A 13,811-nucleotide genomic window follows, 5' to 3' on the forward strand; every position below is an offset into this window, starting at 1 on the left:
GCCTCCCGAGTTCACACCGTTCTCCTGCCTCACCACCTGAGTAGCTGGGACTACAGGCACCCGCCACCATGCCCGGCTAATTTTTTTGTATTTTTAGTAGAGACAGGGTTTCACCATATTGGCCAGGATGGTCTCGATCTCCTGAGCTTGTGATCCGCCTGCCTTGGCCTCCCAAAGTACTGGGATTACAGGTGTGAGCCACCGCGCCGGGCCTGTACAGAGGTTATTTTCAGAGTTTCACACGCTCTTCCTCCGCTGCACCTGCTTCCTTGGAGATATTTATTTATTTCAGAGACAGGGTCTCACTGTGTCACCCAGGCTGGAGTACAGTGGTGTAATCATAACTCACTGCAGCCTTGACCTGGGCTCAAGTGATCCTCCTTGGAGATCTTAGGATGTTACTATTCGCAGCCAATTTCTGTGACATTCGTGGTTATATTTATTAGCTGCAGACCTTTCTAGCTGCATACTGGGCAAAACCCAGGGGTCTTTACACACCCCCGCTTTCCATCTTGCCCTCCACCCAGCCACATTCTGCCACGCTGCCCATGGTCAAGTTTAAGACCTATTTGTCCATGGCATGGACAGTTGTCATAGCCTCCTAACTGGTTCCTCATCACCCCCACCCCACCTTGCATTCTGCACCTACTGCTGGGGGATTTCATGTTATTCTGCCACTTCCCTTTCTAGAAACTGTCTGTGCCTCCACTGTCTGCAGCAGCATCCCCAGTAGAAATACAGTGCCAGCCATGTGTGCAAGTTTAAATTTTCTAATTACCACATTAAAATAGTAAAAACCAGGGGAAATTAATTTTAAGAAAATACTGTATTTTATATATTTATCTCCAAAATATTATTTCAGCATATAACCAGTGTGAAAACTATAAATGAGATGACTGACATTCTTTTTTTCATACCACATTTTTAGAACCCTGTGTGTGTTTACACTGACAGCACATTCCACTTGAGACCGGTGCTGCGGGACTGGGGAGTGCAAGCGTCAGGGTCCCAGCCGAAGCCCTTTAGCTTGGGACTTCACAGCCACAGCCTGAGTCCCAGCTCACAACTCCAGACCAAATTCCCCTCCCAGCTCATGTGCTGCAATCAAGACAGATGCCACACATGGCCCGGATCCCCACCCCCCTGGCCTGCTGCGTTGGCTGGGCTTTTCCTTGGAGCATGGCCCCTGGTGCTTCTGCCACTCCTACCTCCCTGCCCACCCCCGAAACCCCATCCCTCAGAGGGACCGGGTATTTTTCAACATCCTCATCCAGATCAAGGCCCCATTGACATTGGAGAATTCAAGCCCAACAGGGAATTCCATTACTTATCATTGAGCACTGACTAAGATTTTTTTTTTTTAACTAGACTTTTTCTGAAACAAAAATATACCTTATAGTGCAGAAACTGGACTGCATAATTTTTATTCTTGTATTTATTTAATTAAATGTTCTAGGTATTTCTTTCTTAATTTGAAAGACAGGAGAAAAATGTGTTCTGTTCTCTTCCTCTTTTGTCAAACCCAATCCAAATAAGCCAGAGTCATGTAAGTTAAATGACTGTGCTTCCCACGCTGGCCTGGGGTCTGAGACAGGCTGATGCCCTGTTCCTTAGAACGCTTGGGAGTGGCCCTGCAGGCTGGTCATCAGAGCCAGGTGATGTGTGTCTGTGGAACGGGAGACAGCATGCTCGCTTTGGGGTCTGATGGGCCCGTCTGTTCCCCTGGCACTGGTTCTGCTGTGTCTCTCCGCCTCGGAGTCCTTGAAGTTGTTCTCTGTGGGGGTACACTTCCCCAAACATCCTCTTAGCCTGATATTTGCTGTCTTTCTGTCCTTCTGTCTTGCTCAGCTGTCCAGCACCAGCAGAGGAAGAGGCCTTTCTTGGCCGTCCTATTCAACATTGAAATCACTAGAGTCCCCTTCTCCCCAGCACGTTCTCTTCTCTCCCTGGTTTATTTTTCTCCACAGCACTTATCATCATCAGATCACATAAATTTCACTGTCTTCTCATCCCACTTGAACCTAAATTTCATGAGGGAAAGATGCCTGTTTTAATTTATATTGTATCAGTGCCTGGCATATGGTACGCACTCAATACTGGATGGATGGATGGGACTTCAGGCAAGTTTCTTGACCTCTCTAAGCTTCTTTTCTCACTGATAATATGGCGACAATCCCTGCCTTCCTGTAGGGAGACAGGCATGACTGCATTTTCCATTTTCCATGCGAGGCAATTTGGTAACATCTGTAAAAATCATAAATGTATATATCTTTTGGCTCAGTTACTCCACTGGGAGTTTATCATGTAGGTACCTTACTCACACATGTGAAAAGTGCGTGTGTGCAAGGGCATTCATTGCTACATAGATGTCCATCAGTGGGGCACTTCCACAATAAACCACAGTTTATCCAAACAGTTGAATACTCTGCAGCTTTAGAAAAGAATGAGGATGCTGTCTTTGTGCCCATACAGACTGATATACAAATACACTTGGAGGCTGGGCATGGTGGCTCACGCCTTTAATCCCAGCACTTTGAGAGGCCAAGGCAGGAGGATTGCTTTGCTCCTGAAGCCAGGAGTTTGAGACCAGCCTGGACAACATAGCGACACCCTGTATTTACAAAAAATATAAATTTTTAATCAGCTGGGTGTGGCAACACTCACCTGAAGCACCAGCTATACTCAGGAGGCTGAGGTGGGTGGATTGCTTCGGCCTGGGAGGTCAAGGCTGCAGTGAGCTGTGATTGCACCACTGCACTCCAACCTGAGTGATGGAGCGAGACCCTGTCTCAAAAAAAAAAAAAAGATATGGAATGAGGAAGCAGAGGTGAGACAGTGCATAGTATGCTCCCTTTGGTATGAAAAAGAAGAGTGGATAAATGCGTATTCATATTTGCCTTGTACATGCACAAAGACACTCTGGAGAGAGAAATGAGAAGCTAGTACAGTGACTCAGGACAGAGGATCCGGAATGGAGTAGAAGAATGTAAGGCTTTCTACTGTATACTTTTATGTGAATTAATAATGTATTACCCATTCACACAAAAAGCGTATCTTGAAAGGTAATTTTGAGGCTTAGAGAGCATGGGTGTAAGCCTCTACCAGTGGCCAGCACCCACAGTAGACACTCTGATTGGAAGTGAGGGCCAGCACGCTGCTGTTGCTGCCCACAGACACTGCTGCCTGCCTGCCACTCACCCTGATATTGCTGAGACACAGGGCGCCCCCAGAGAAGCACGTGTTTTCCCTGCTGTCAAGCACATGATTGACAGAGAAAAACAATGGGTAAGGCAAGTGAGAAACCCTTACCACAATACAGGTGGATCCAAGGTCGGTTTTTTTTTTTTGGTCTGCGGTTGCTTAAACTGGTGTGCTCAGTCCACCATTGCCAGTGTGTCACAGTAACATTTAATTAGGCCCCCACAGGGGGATTGAAGTAGATTGGCACAGGATGTTATCTGTAGGTTACATCCATGTGTCTACTTAGGGTAGTCTCAGTGCACTGTTTTTTTGTTTGTTTGTTTCTTTTGAGACGGAGTCTGACTTTGTTGCCCAGGCTGGAATGCAATGACGTGATCTTGGCTCACTGCACACAGCCACCGCCTCCTGGGTTCAAGTGATTCTCCTGCCTCAGCCTCCAGAGCAGCTGGGATTACAGGTTCGCACTACCATGCCCAGCTAATTTTTGTATTTTTAGTAGAGACAGGGTTTCACCATGTTGGCCAGGCTGGTCTCGAACTCCTGACCTAAAGTGTTCCACCCTCCTCGGCCTCCCAAAGTGTGGGATTACAGGCGTGAGCCGCCGCGCCTGGCCACAGTGCAGCTTCTTAATACGAGAGTGAAGGTTTTTAATGTGTTTTGTCATTGCAGTAACATTTATTTTTAATGGTGCTATAAATGCTGTTCATACCTCACTATTGCAAAGCAATACTGTTTTTACTTGATCATACTAGTTTTTGAGTTCTCATGCAGTTTTTTGTTGTGTTTTTTAAGGCCCAAAATAAAATTTACTCCTAACCGTGCTGCTAGAAGTTTTTATGTCCTGAAATTTCTCCACACATGGTAAATAGAGTAACAATGAAGTGATCCTAGAAAAACTGGGATTTGATTTGGTTCTGGTGAAATGTAAGGTGCAGGAATTGGGAGCCACTGTACCAAAATCAGGACAGCAGTCTGGCTTCCCAGGCCTGAGTTAGCTGGTGTAGGCCTGCCTGACAAGGCCAGTGATGGAGCGAGCTGCAGACACCCTTAGGCCCTGGGCGATCAGATACAGTTGTGTTTGTGGGATCAAGAGTGCTGGGGTAGTCTGGGCCCAGTGGGCACAGCAAGGTCTGGCAGAGCTGTGATGGGGGAGTGGAGGCCTCTTAATCCACCGTTCACCATCCCATCATCCTTGCACCTCCCTCCACCATCAAAAAAAAGCCCTGCTCTGGCCATGTAAATTATCTCTGTAACCCCTTGCTGAGAAAATTGCACGAAGGTCTAATGGAAATCCTGCCAGAGCAGCGCTGGGTTTTAGGTTGTTGGCATTAGTGCAGGTCAGGTGCTGTTTATAGGTAGGTCACCAGGCAGGAGGATAAAGAGGTGGGGATGAAAATACTGGCTGTGTCCCCAAGGCTGGCTTGCCACGTGCCTATTAATTTAAGAGGACCAGCCATGCCGTTTTACGGCAGTAAGCAGTGACACCTGCTGCTGAGTAACTGCCCAATGCGTGGTCCCCAGCCCTGGGCCCGCATGCTGTGTGGCGTTCAAGCCTCCGTTCTTCCTGCCTGGGGTCCTTTGTTAGCAGCCTACTTTCTAGGGTCTAATGTTCATGCAGTGAGCTTGCATGGCTCATTAATTTCTTTTCCAGCCGTTCTTTTAAAAATCAAGTCGTCTTATTTCTGTAATTCTCTGTAAAGATGTAGCGCACATGGCGGGCACATGGCCTCAAAGCCACCCTGGCAGAAGTCGGCATGTTTCTTGGCAGATTCTGCCCCTGTGTGCCCAGTACCCCTCTGAGACTTGAGTCAGGGACTCCCCACCTGTTAGGTGAAGCGGTGGTGTTCAACTTACCTGGGACTGCTGGGCTCCTAAAGGGACACTGTTACTGGGGCGATGGTGCAGTGGAGAACACTTGGCAGTAGGAGCTTCTAGGTAGAACTTGGGAGTCTTGGGACTTCTGGATACGTTCTGGTGATGCGATTTTGCGCTCAGACGGTCCAGAAAGGGACCGCCCCTGTGGAAGCTGTTGGGCTGGCATCCCCATCACAGGATTGATTGGCAAGCAGGGAAAGAGACTTGTGCCTTTGGTGGGGCAGGTATTTTTGCCCTCCGTTATTTGGGTTTTAAAGGCAAGACTACTGACATACGCCTGTTAAAGAAACATCTCGGTCAGGGGTCCAAAGTTAGCATATGGAGCAGAGTGATGGTAATGAGACACACACTCCCGAATGAATCGTCAATGTATCTCTCTCAACACCAGCAGAGGGTTTCAAGGAGATGCTTATGGAGATGCACGTGGGGCGGTGCATGGGAGTGAGGCGGCCTCGGTGGGCCCAGGCTCTGTTTTGGAGTTGTGTGTGCTGCCAGCCGTGGACTGTGGATTTCACTCCCCACCTTCGAGCCGCCAGAGCAGAGGGGCAGAGGGAGCCTGCCCATTACCTACAGTGACAGTAAAGGCAGAGGAACCCGTGAGGGTGAGGCAGAGCCCTCCTGGCTGTGAGGACTCAGAGGCTTCACCTGCAGGTCCTCGTAGAGGGGATACCACATGCAGATGCAGTGACCCCCAGATTCAGATGCTCCTACTGTCAAGGAAGAAAGATCCCAGCAGGGCTGTTCCCTCTGCAGTGAACCCTGTGCCTGGCATCGTGTCTGGCACTTAGTGGCCCCTCTGCAAATATCTGTTGGCTGCCTGACTCCCTCCGTGAAAGCCAGCAGCCTAACACCGATTTTAGAAAGTAATTCTAAATTACCCCAAAAGGGCCAAAACGCTCCTCGCTGGCTTGGCTGACTGCAGGATAAAATGTGGAGGGCCTGGATAGACTTGCCCCTTCCCATCGAGAAGCACACAAGTTTTCTTGCTGGAAAAGTAGACCTTTGAGACTTCTCCATTGTGCTAACTTGTTCTCCTTTGTCTTCACAGAGACTAATAGACAAGTCACGAGTTACCTGTGTCAAATGGGTTCCCGGTTCGGAAAGCCTTTTCCTAGTAGCCCACTCGAGTGGGAACATGTACTTATATAATGTGGAGCACACTTGTGGCACCACAGCCCCCCACTACCAGCTTCTGAAGCAGGGAGAGAGCTTTGCCGTGCACACTTGCAAGAGCAAATCCACCAGGAACCCTCTGCTTAAGTGGACGGTGGGCGAGGGGGCCCTCAACGAGTTTGCTTTCTCCCCAGATGGCAAGTTCTTAGCGTGCGTGAGCCAGGACGGGTTTCTGCGGGTGTTCAACTTTGACTCAGTGGAGCTGCACGGTACGATGAAAAGCTACTTTGGGGGCTTGCTGTGTGTGTGCTGGAGCCCGGATGGCAAGTACATCGTGACAGGTGGCGAGGACGACTTGGTGACAGTCTGGTCCTTTGTAGACTGCCGAGTAATAGCCAGAGGCCACGGGCACAAGTCCTGGGTCAGTGTTGTAGCGTTTGACCCTTATACCACTAGTGTAGAAGAAGGTGACCCTATGGAGTTTAGTGGCAGCGATGAGGACTTCCAAGACCTTCTTCATTTTGGCAGAGATCGAGCAAATAGCACACAGTCCAGGCTCTCCAAACGGAACTCTACAGACAGCCGCCCCGTAAGTGTCACGTATCGGTTTGGTTCCGTGGGCCAGGACACACAGCTCTGTTTATGGGACCTTACAGAAGATATCCTTTTCCCTCACCAACCCCTCTCAAGAGCAAGGACACACACAAATGTCATGAATGCCACGAGTCCTCCTGCTGGAAGCAATGGGAACAGTGTTACAACACCCGGGAACTCTGTGCCCCCTCCTCTGCCACGGTCCAACAGCCTTCCACATTCAGCAGTCTCAAATGCTGGCAGCAAAAGCAGTGTCATGGACGGGGCCATTGCTTCTGGGGTCAGCAAATTTGCAACACTTTCACTACATGACCGGAAGGAGAGGCACCACGAGAAAGATCACAAGCGAAATCATAGCATGGGACACATTTCTAGCAAGAGCAGTGACAAACTGAATCTAGTTACCAAAACCAAAACGGACCCTGCTAAAACTCTGGGAACGCCCCTGTGTCCTCGAATGGAAGATGTTCCCTTGTTAGAGCCGCTGATATGTAAAAAGATAGCACATGAGAGACTGACTGTACTAATATTTCTTGAAGACTGTATAGTCACTGCTTGTCAGGAGGGATTTATTTGCACATGGGGAAGGCCTGGTAAAGTGGTAAGTTTTAATCCTTAATGCTGCACCAGATCTAGAACTTGAATAGGTAGTGACTTTTTTTTTTTTCGTGGGAGGGGTGGGGTGTACAATGAATGTGAATGACACTTCTTATTCTTAATGTAAATCTCAATGCATCAGAGCCATAATTTTGGATACTGCATGCCATGTAATTCTGAATCATTTGATAATTTACCTTAGAGCATATAAAAAAATATAATCAAACTAATTGCCAGCCAAGTCAGTCATCCTCCTGGGAGTATATAGAGTCCCAAGGTTAGCGCTCCTGTATTAGACTATTTCAATTTTAGGAAAATCATGACCATGTGGGGAAACAATGACTTTAAAATGCTGAAATTAAAATTTATGCTTTAACTGGAATATTTTTTGCTTAACTACTCAATTAGAATATTGTACACCTGATCAATGTGTGTTCAGCACAGATGGCCATGAATTGTCATTTATAGTCCAATTTTTTATCTTAATCATAAAATGTTTAGGAATCTATGAAATTTAACTTTAGGAACAAAACGTTTAGCAGGGTTGATTGATATTATTTTTACATTGTTCTGGCAATCCACAGAAAGAGAAGAGCCTTAATTTTTAAAACCCATTTTAGTCATTTTATGACAATTAAAGTTGTTTAATAAACATCTTTTTTCAAAGAAGCAGTTTGTAGCACTTTGATTGAGGTTCTGTGTACTAAGATACCCACCTCACTCAGCCTGACAGTTCGTGGGAACTGCGGGCCAAGGACGCCAACAGCATTGCAGAAGTGCCTCTTGCCACATAAGCGAAGACCTTTTCTTCAGATGCACTTTGCTTGTGTGTTTTCCCAACAAGGGAAAAGGAGTTTTTTGGTTTTTTGCCGGGGGCGGGGAGGTGCGGTGGGGGAGGGGGATTGGGTCAGAAAGGCACGTGACTCCTCCGCGCTTTGTTTCGTAAAGCCTGAGACTCCCCGAGTCTTCCGACTTCTCCCTGACATGGCCCTCGTTTGGGCTTCGTCCCCCGCAGAGGAAGCGGAAGTGCAGGTTTCCCCTCTCCTTGTTCTTGGATGGCAGCTGTGGTTCCGGGATTACTCTTGGGATGCTGATGCTGGCCATGTGCGTAGGCTTCGTCCTCAGTGGCTCCCACCCCAGCGCCTCAGCCCAGGACCTGGTGGCCTGTGGCTTCCTCGGCAGTGGGAGGCTCTGCTGCTCCCCCGGAGACCGCAGTCTTTCACCCTCACTCTCTACTGCTGCACCAGGAGCTGCTTTTCAAATTCTGGTTTTCCCAGTGGGTGAGATGGCCCCTTGAACTATGTATTCCATGTCAAGATGGTGGTTATCTTACTTGTTAACTCATTTTGGGCATTTAGGTTTTTCTGTTTTGTACACCTTTGTAATTAAATATAGAGACAACGATCACTTAGACCAGTTTGCGTAGTGAATATGATTCAGCAAAGTGAAGACCTAGTGGCTTTTCTTTCTCTGCAGTGTAAAGACCCTGGTAGCTGAAGCAGCAGCTCCCTGTGCTCTTAATGCAGCCCTCCCAGGAAAGCCGGGCCAGGTTCCCAGGCCTGCTTCCCATCTGCAAACATGTCACGGTGGCGCCATCCACCCTGTGCCCATCGTGGGCCTTAACGCAGTGGTTTCTGTTGAGTGTGATGGCATGGCCGCGTGCTGCCACCTGGGAACCACAGCAGCCTTCAGGTGCATCTCTCCTGGCTGTGCCTTTCACATCCCTGAGCACTGCTCCTAGGAGTATTCGTGTCCTCTCTACCTGTGGAATACGGGCCTTTGTTCCTAAAGGTGAACTGATCTAAGGTAGCCATGACAGCCATCCTTGTGGACAGTTTCCGCTTTGGAGGCCAAATTGGGTCATGTGGAGAGATTAGTGATGAACGCTCCATGTGCAACTTTTGCACCTACATAGTTGTAAACGTTCAGTTTCAAATGCTTCTGAGGCATTGAGTATGCAGTTTCAAAATTCAGGACTTAGTATTTGGCCTAAATAGAGAGTGGCCGATCCCAGGTAAGTAGCATTTATGGTGATATTTCTGGCGACCTTGCAGTTCTGAAGGTGTTGCCCTGGACAGGGAAGCCGTGGGGGTGTGTGCCCGAGTAACCAACGTGACCGACTGGGGACTCCCTGATTTCTCCCCCTTCTTTAAAATTCTCAGTTGCAGTGGCTGGGATGAAAGAGGGATTGCAGGGGTACACTGACAGGTGACTTAGGAGTCATTTGCTGATAGGAACCAGGGGTGGGAGAGGCAAGAGGAGGAGGTTATGTTTCCTTTGAAAACAACTCCGAAGTGTGCTGTCTAGTATGGAGGCCTGTGTGTGTCTTTCTCCCCCCACCTCCAGTTTTAAACACTATGATATTGTCAGTTTTGGATTTGGGGCTTGATAACAGTCTTTTTCTTCCAGTTTTTGCCAAGGAGTGTACTGTCCTTAATGTCTGTCTGGTACCTTGTCTGGGGCCCCTTCATTGTGTCTACGTGCCCTCCCCAAGGCCCCTCTTGCTGGGTTCAGGGCCCAGTGGAGAGCACTGTGCCAGCCTGGGGAGGGGCTGCCTTTGACTGCATGTCCTGACCCCTGGCTCAGCCCAGGCTGGCCCAGGCCCTGCAGGGCGACACCACTCTGTGTCCACTCTGCCCCTCTGACTGCTGCCCCTTTCTTTGACAGCCGGCAGAGCACTTCTGCAGGCAGGAGGACAGGATGCAAGGTGTTCTCCAAGACCAGAACTAAAGGTGCCCAACAGCTTGAGAAGAGGGCACTGGAGAGAGGGGCAGGGAAGCGCCCTTCTCCTCGGCTGTGCTTCTGAGTAATGGCTCCCGCAGACCTGGGGAGGGCCTGGGGAGGGGTGGCCACGGTGGTTCCTGATATCAGGTGTGTAAGGTGCAATGCGTGCTGCTAACCCTAGGAGAAATTTGGGGAAAATATTTGTAGTTTTCTCGCCAAACTTTGAGCTTCCTCATTGAAATTTTTCAGTCTTTCAGCCTAAACGTTATTATGAGCAAGAATATCTTTTCTAACCTAATCTGTGGAATAAAACACAGCATTTGGCAAGAAGAGGCTGTTAAATACTCAGTCAGCATCACTGTTCCAGCGTGTACCAAACCACAGAGATGAAAGGCTCAGACGAAAGTCAGGTGCACGCTGCGTGGCTGGAGAATCCCGCTCCCACCCGGCAAGGGGGCGAGCTGGTCCCTGGGCGGTGTCAGACGCCTTCTGAAGGTGCCAGGCCAGGGCCAGGGGAGCTTCAACTCGCCCTCCTTGGGTTGGCCTTTTTCACCAGAATTCAAGAAGCCAGATTTGTGCTGTGACTGCGATGGGGCAGGCTTCTAAACACTACTGGTGGCCCTGGAGCCTTTCTCTGGGGCTTTTTTCTTATTCAGAAGGGGAATTAAAAATTCCCCCAGAGGCCTGGAGAAGGGAACCTTTGGAAAAGCTTGCCTGCTTTTAAAAGCAAATGCATGTGCAGGAGTAGACACTTTACAAATAACCAGTAGCCTTGGGGTCGAAATTTGCTTAAATCATGGTAAAGGATCTCATTTCTCTTTTGTGCTGATTGAACCTTCTAGCAGTTTGGAAGTGTTTTCCTGTGAACCCTTAGCTGGGGACTGAGGGTAAATGCCTTAAAAATGGAGGCATGGAAAATCAGAAAGGAGCTATCACAATCATTCTTTTCTCAAAGGCGTTCAGGAATTCTGAGGAAGAAATGCAGTGACAGGATGGGATTTTAGGGGCAAGGACACCGTCCGGGCGGGGCCCAGGGCTCTCCACTGGCTGACTTCACCCCCAGGGCCTAGCTGGCACGTGGCCAGGCAGCCATTTCTCGCCAGTTCCTCCACTTCCTGGGGTTCATTTTAAATAATAAATTGTAAAGTATGAAATGAGTGCTGAAGTTGCCTGCGTACAAGGTCCTCATCACCTCTCGCCTGGGAGGGAGACGTTTTCTTTCTTTGTTGAGCGAGCTCAAAGTGTGAGGCGGAGAAAACCTAGGGGTTGGGGGCGGCTGGAGAAGGGATCCACGGAAACCCAAGCGCCACATCATGCGTGTCTGACTGCCCACGGGAGAACTTGAAGCAGTTCACCAGTGGATTTTCATGGAACACAGCGTCTGGCGTCCAGCTTTGTGGGTGAGGGCATGGCGGGGGATCCGGCGGCCCTGCCCTGCCTCCGGTGCCGGTGGATCGGGGAGGGACTGGCCTCTGACTGCGGGGTTGCACCATGGCGGCGGTCGGTGTGCCCTTGGCTGAGGTTTCGTTCCTTAGCAGTGAGAACCTCCACATGCGTGGGTAGGGGTCGGGTGACCTGGAGACGCCTCCTCCGGTCTGGTCTGGGTGACAAAGGTGAAGGTTTATAGTCTACCACCCTGGCAGCAGCCTGCAGGGTCCCCCCTTGTCTGGAGCACACCCTTCGCCACGGGCTGATTGGGGCTGTTGTGTGTTGCTTTAAGTTAACAAGGTGCACATCACAGCGACCCCAAGTGATGTCCCAAAGGGAGGAGACATTAGTCTGGCCGAAGTGAAGTCTGTGGCTTTATATGTAAAAGCACTTGTTTGCAACTGTTACCTTTGAAACTCAGATCCTAGTTACGAACTATAAGAACGTGCCCCTCCAGTAGAGGGAGACTGTCTCACTGATGTTGATTTCTTTATTCATTTCCGCATCTGTTACACGAACTTTGTGTCATAAATTGCTATCCTTTAATTTGAAAGTGTAAAAAATTTCCTGCATTTTTATCATTTCTGTATACTTGAGTTTATTAAAGATTGTTATGTTAGGCGACACTGTATAAAATTGTATGGATATTTTGAGTGAAAATCAAAAGTAAAATTCACATGTATTTCCTTTTTTATATTTTCATCCAATTTCTTGACAACTTGAATAAATTTCATAAAGAGCCTTCCTAACATGAAGTATTGGTAAATTAAATTCTTTACTGTTGCAATAATTAATGAAGCTTTAATATCAGTATTGTTTTATAATTTTAAGGAAATCATGTTTCACTGCTTTGTTTTTTTTTTAGCTGTTGCCTTGTCACTGTCACAGCTAACAAGACTTACTACATACTTGATATTCTGAAGTACTGTGGGGCTGTCCTCTGTATACTGACATTAAATAAACGTGTGTGAGTGAACTGTAAATGTAGATAATTTTCAGTAGTCATTTTCACATCTAAGCTTTAAAAATCCCAGTGAACCAAAACCAGAAAAGTTTTTAAATGCTGTAAAATTAAGGACCTTGTTAATGTTTATAGAACAGCCAGCCACCGGAATTGCTCCCTCTTACTAAAGCTGACTGTTTCTCATAGTTGGCAGCGTACTCGATGAAATGCTCTGCGTCTCAGATACTGTTTTATGTCCTCCTCTGTGCCAACTCCAGGCCGGGAGAAGGACTGTTGATTGGCATTTCGGCTGAGCTGTGTAGAGGCTTCTGTTTAATGAGAATGCGGACATTCTGAAGTCGTCCTGGGCCACGAGCTGGCTTTTGTTACATGGACTCACTATCCCGGATGCTGGACATCCGACATTCTGTCCAGCCACCCAGCCAGCAGCTGGGAGAGTGGAGAAGGTAGCGGCTGGTAGGCTGCTTTCTTTTTTTTATTTTGCTGTAAGTTCTGGGATATATGTGCTGAACGTGCAGGTTTGTTACATAGGGATGCATGTGCCATGGTGGTTTGTTGCGCCCATCAAGCCCCGCGTGCGTTAGGTATTTGTCCTCATGCTCTCCCTCCCCTTGCCCCCAGGTAGGCTGCTTTCAGTAGGAGCTCTTTTCCTGGCTAGAGTTCATTGTCTGCCTACTCCTCATCCTGAATAGTGTTTGCTTAAGGCTTTGTGCTGGCGTGAGGCTGTCCTGCTGTAGACACCAGGCCCGTCGTCGGTGCAGAGCGCTTCCTACACGGGGCAGTGGGGGACGTTCCATTTGGGATGAGAAGAACTCATGATTTACATTGTCTTACTATGAAATACCATCCCTCACTCTTGACAGACGACGTAGCTGATCTGAGCAGCGCCCTGGCACCCGCAGGCCTAGCCCCCCTGCCTGAGGTGTGATGAGTGAGGGCGAGCTGGCCTCAGACACAGCCCTTCCTCAGGCCCTTGTGCTCCCATTTAATTGTCACTTCCCTGCTGTGTCATGAGACATCCAGGTCCCACTCAGCCGCCTCTCCATGGTGGCAGCTGGCTGAGCCCTGTGCTCCGCCTCCAGCACGTTCATCGGGTGGGGAACTCCCAGAAGCTTCCCACGGTGCTGTCTCTGGAGTGCGGGGTCGGCAGAGCCTCCAGTGCTGAACTATCTGCATTTTTTGTCTTGAGTCTGGGCTGTCAAAGCGGAGGGAACATTCAGACCTACAGCTCTCAAAAGCGGCCTCCTGGGGCCTACGACTGCCACAAGAGTGCACACGGCTCTGTTCTTAGCACTGAACAGGGCGTTTTGGTTTG

General features: G+C 48.8%; 1 protein-coding gene and 1 long non-coding RNA gene across 26 annotated transcripts in view; one reads left to right on the forward strand and one right to left on the reverse strand.

Annotated features, from left to right (window-relative positions):
* The window catches only part of WDR20 (WD repeat domain 20), an 83,877-nt gene that overhangs the window by 62,707 nt on the left and 7,359 nt on the right, over window positions 1-13,811 (forward strand). For 13 of the 25 annotated variants that reach the window (XM_034938176.3, XM_003807032.4, XM_063596395.1 and 10 more), the window contains one exon: window positions 6,125-7,384. The exons of 2 other annotated variants lie outside the window; for them this stretch is intronic. In XM_034938176.3, the coding sequence (XP_034794067.1) occupies window positions 6,125-7,384 (1,260 nt within the window). Of the gene's footprint in view, window positions 1-6,124; window positions 8,050-10,047; window positions 10,185-12,397; window positions 12,519-13,811 lie in introns of those variants that run through there. 10 more of the 25 variants (XM_024925556.4, XM_014347698.4, XM_055098027.2 and 7 more) reach the window with 5 other exon arrangements.
* On the reverse strand, window positions 279-2,861 carry LOC134729004 (uncharacterized). Its single transcript, XR_010109840.1, has 2 exons — window positions 2,665-2,861; window positions 279-2,021 (listed from the first exon to the last, which is right to left on the reverse strand). It is a non-coding gene; the product is annotated as an uncharacterized LOC134729004 (long non-coding RNA).

Source organism: Pan paniscus, chromosome 15 (genome assembly GCF_029289425.2).
Source record: "Pan paniscus chromosome 15, NHGRI_mPanPan1-v2.0_pri, whole genome shotgun sequence".
In the NCBI taxonomy this organism is placed as follows: Eukaryota; Metazoa; Chordata; class Mammalia; order Primates; family Hominidae; genus Pan; species Pan paniscus.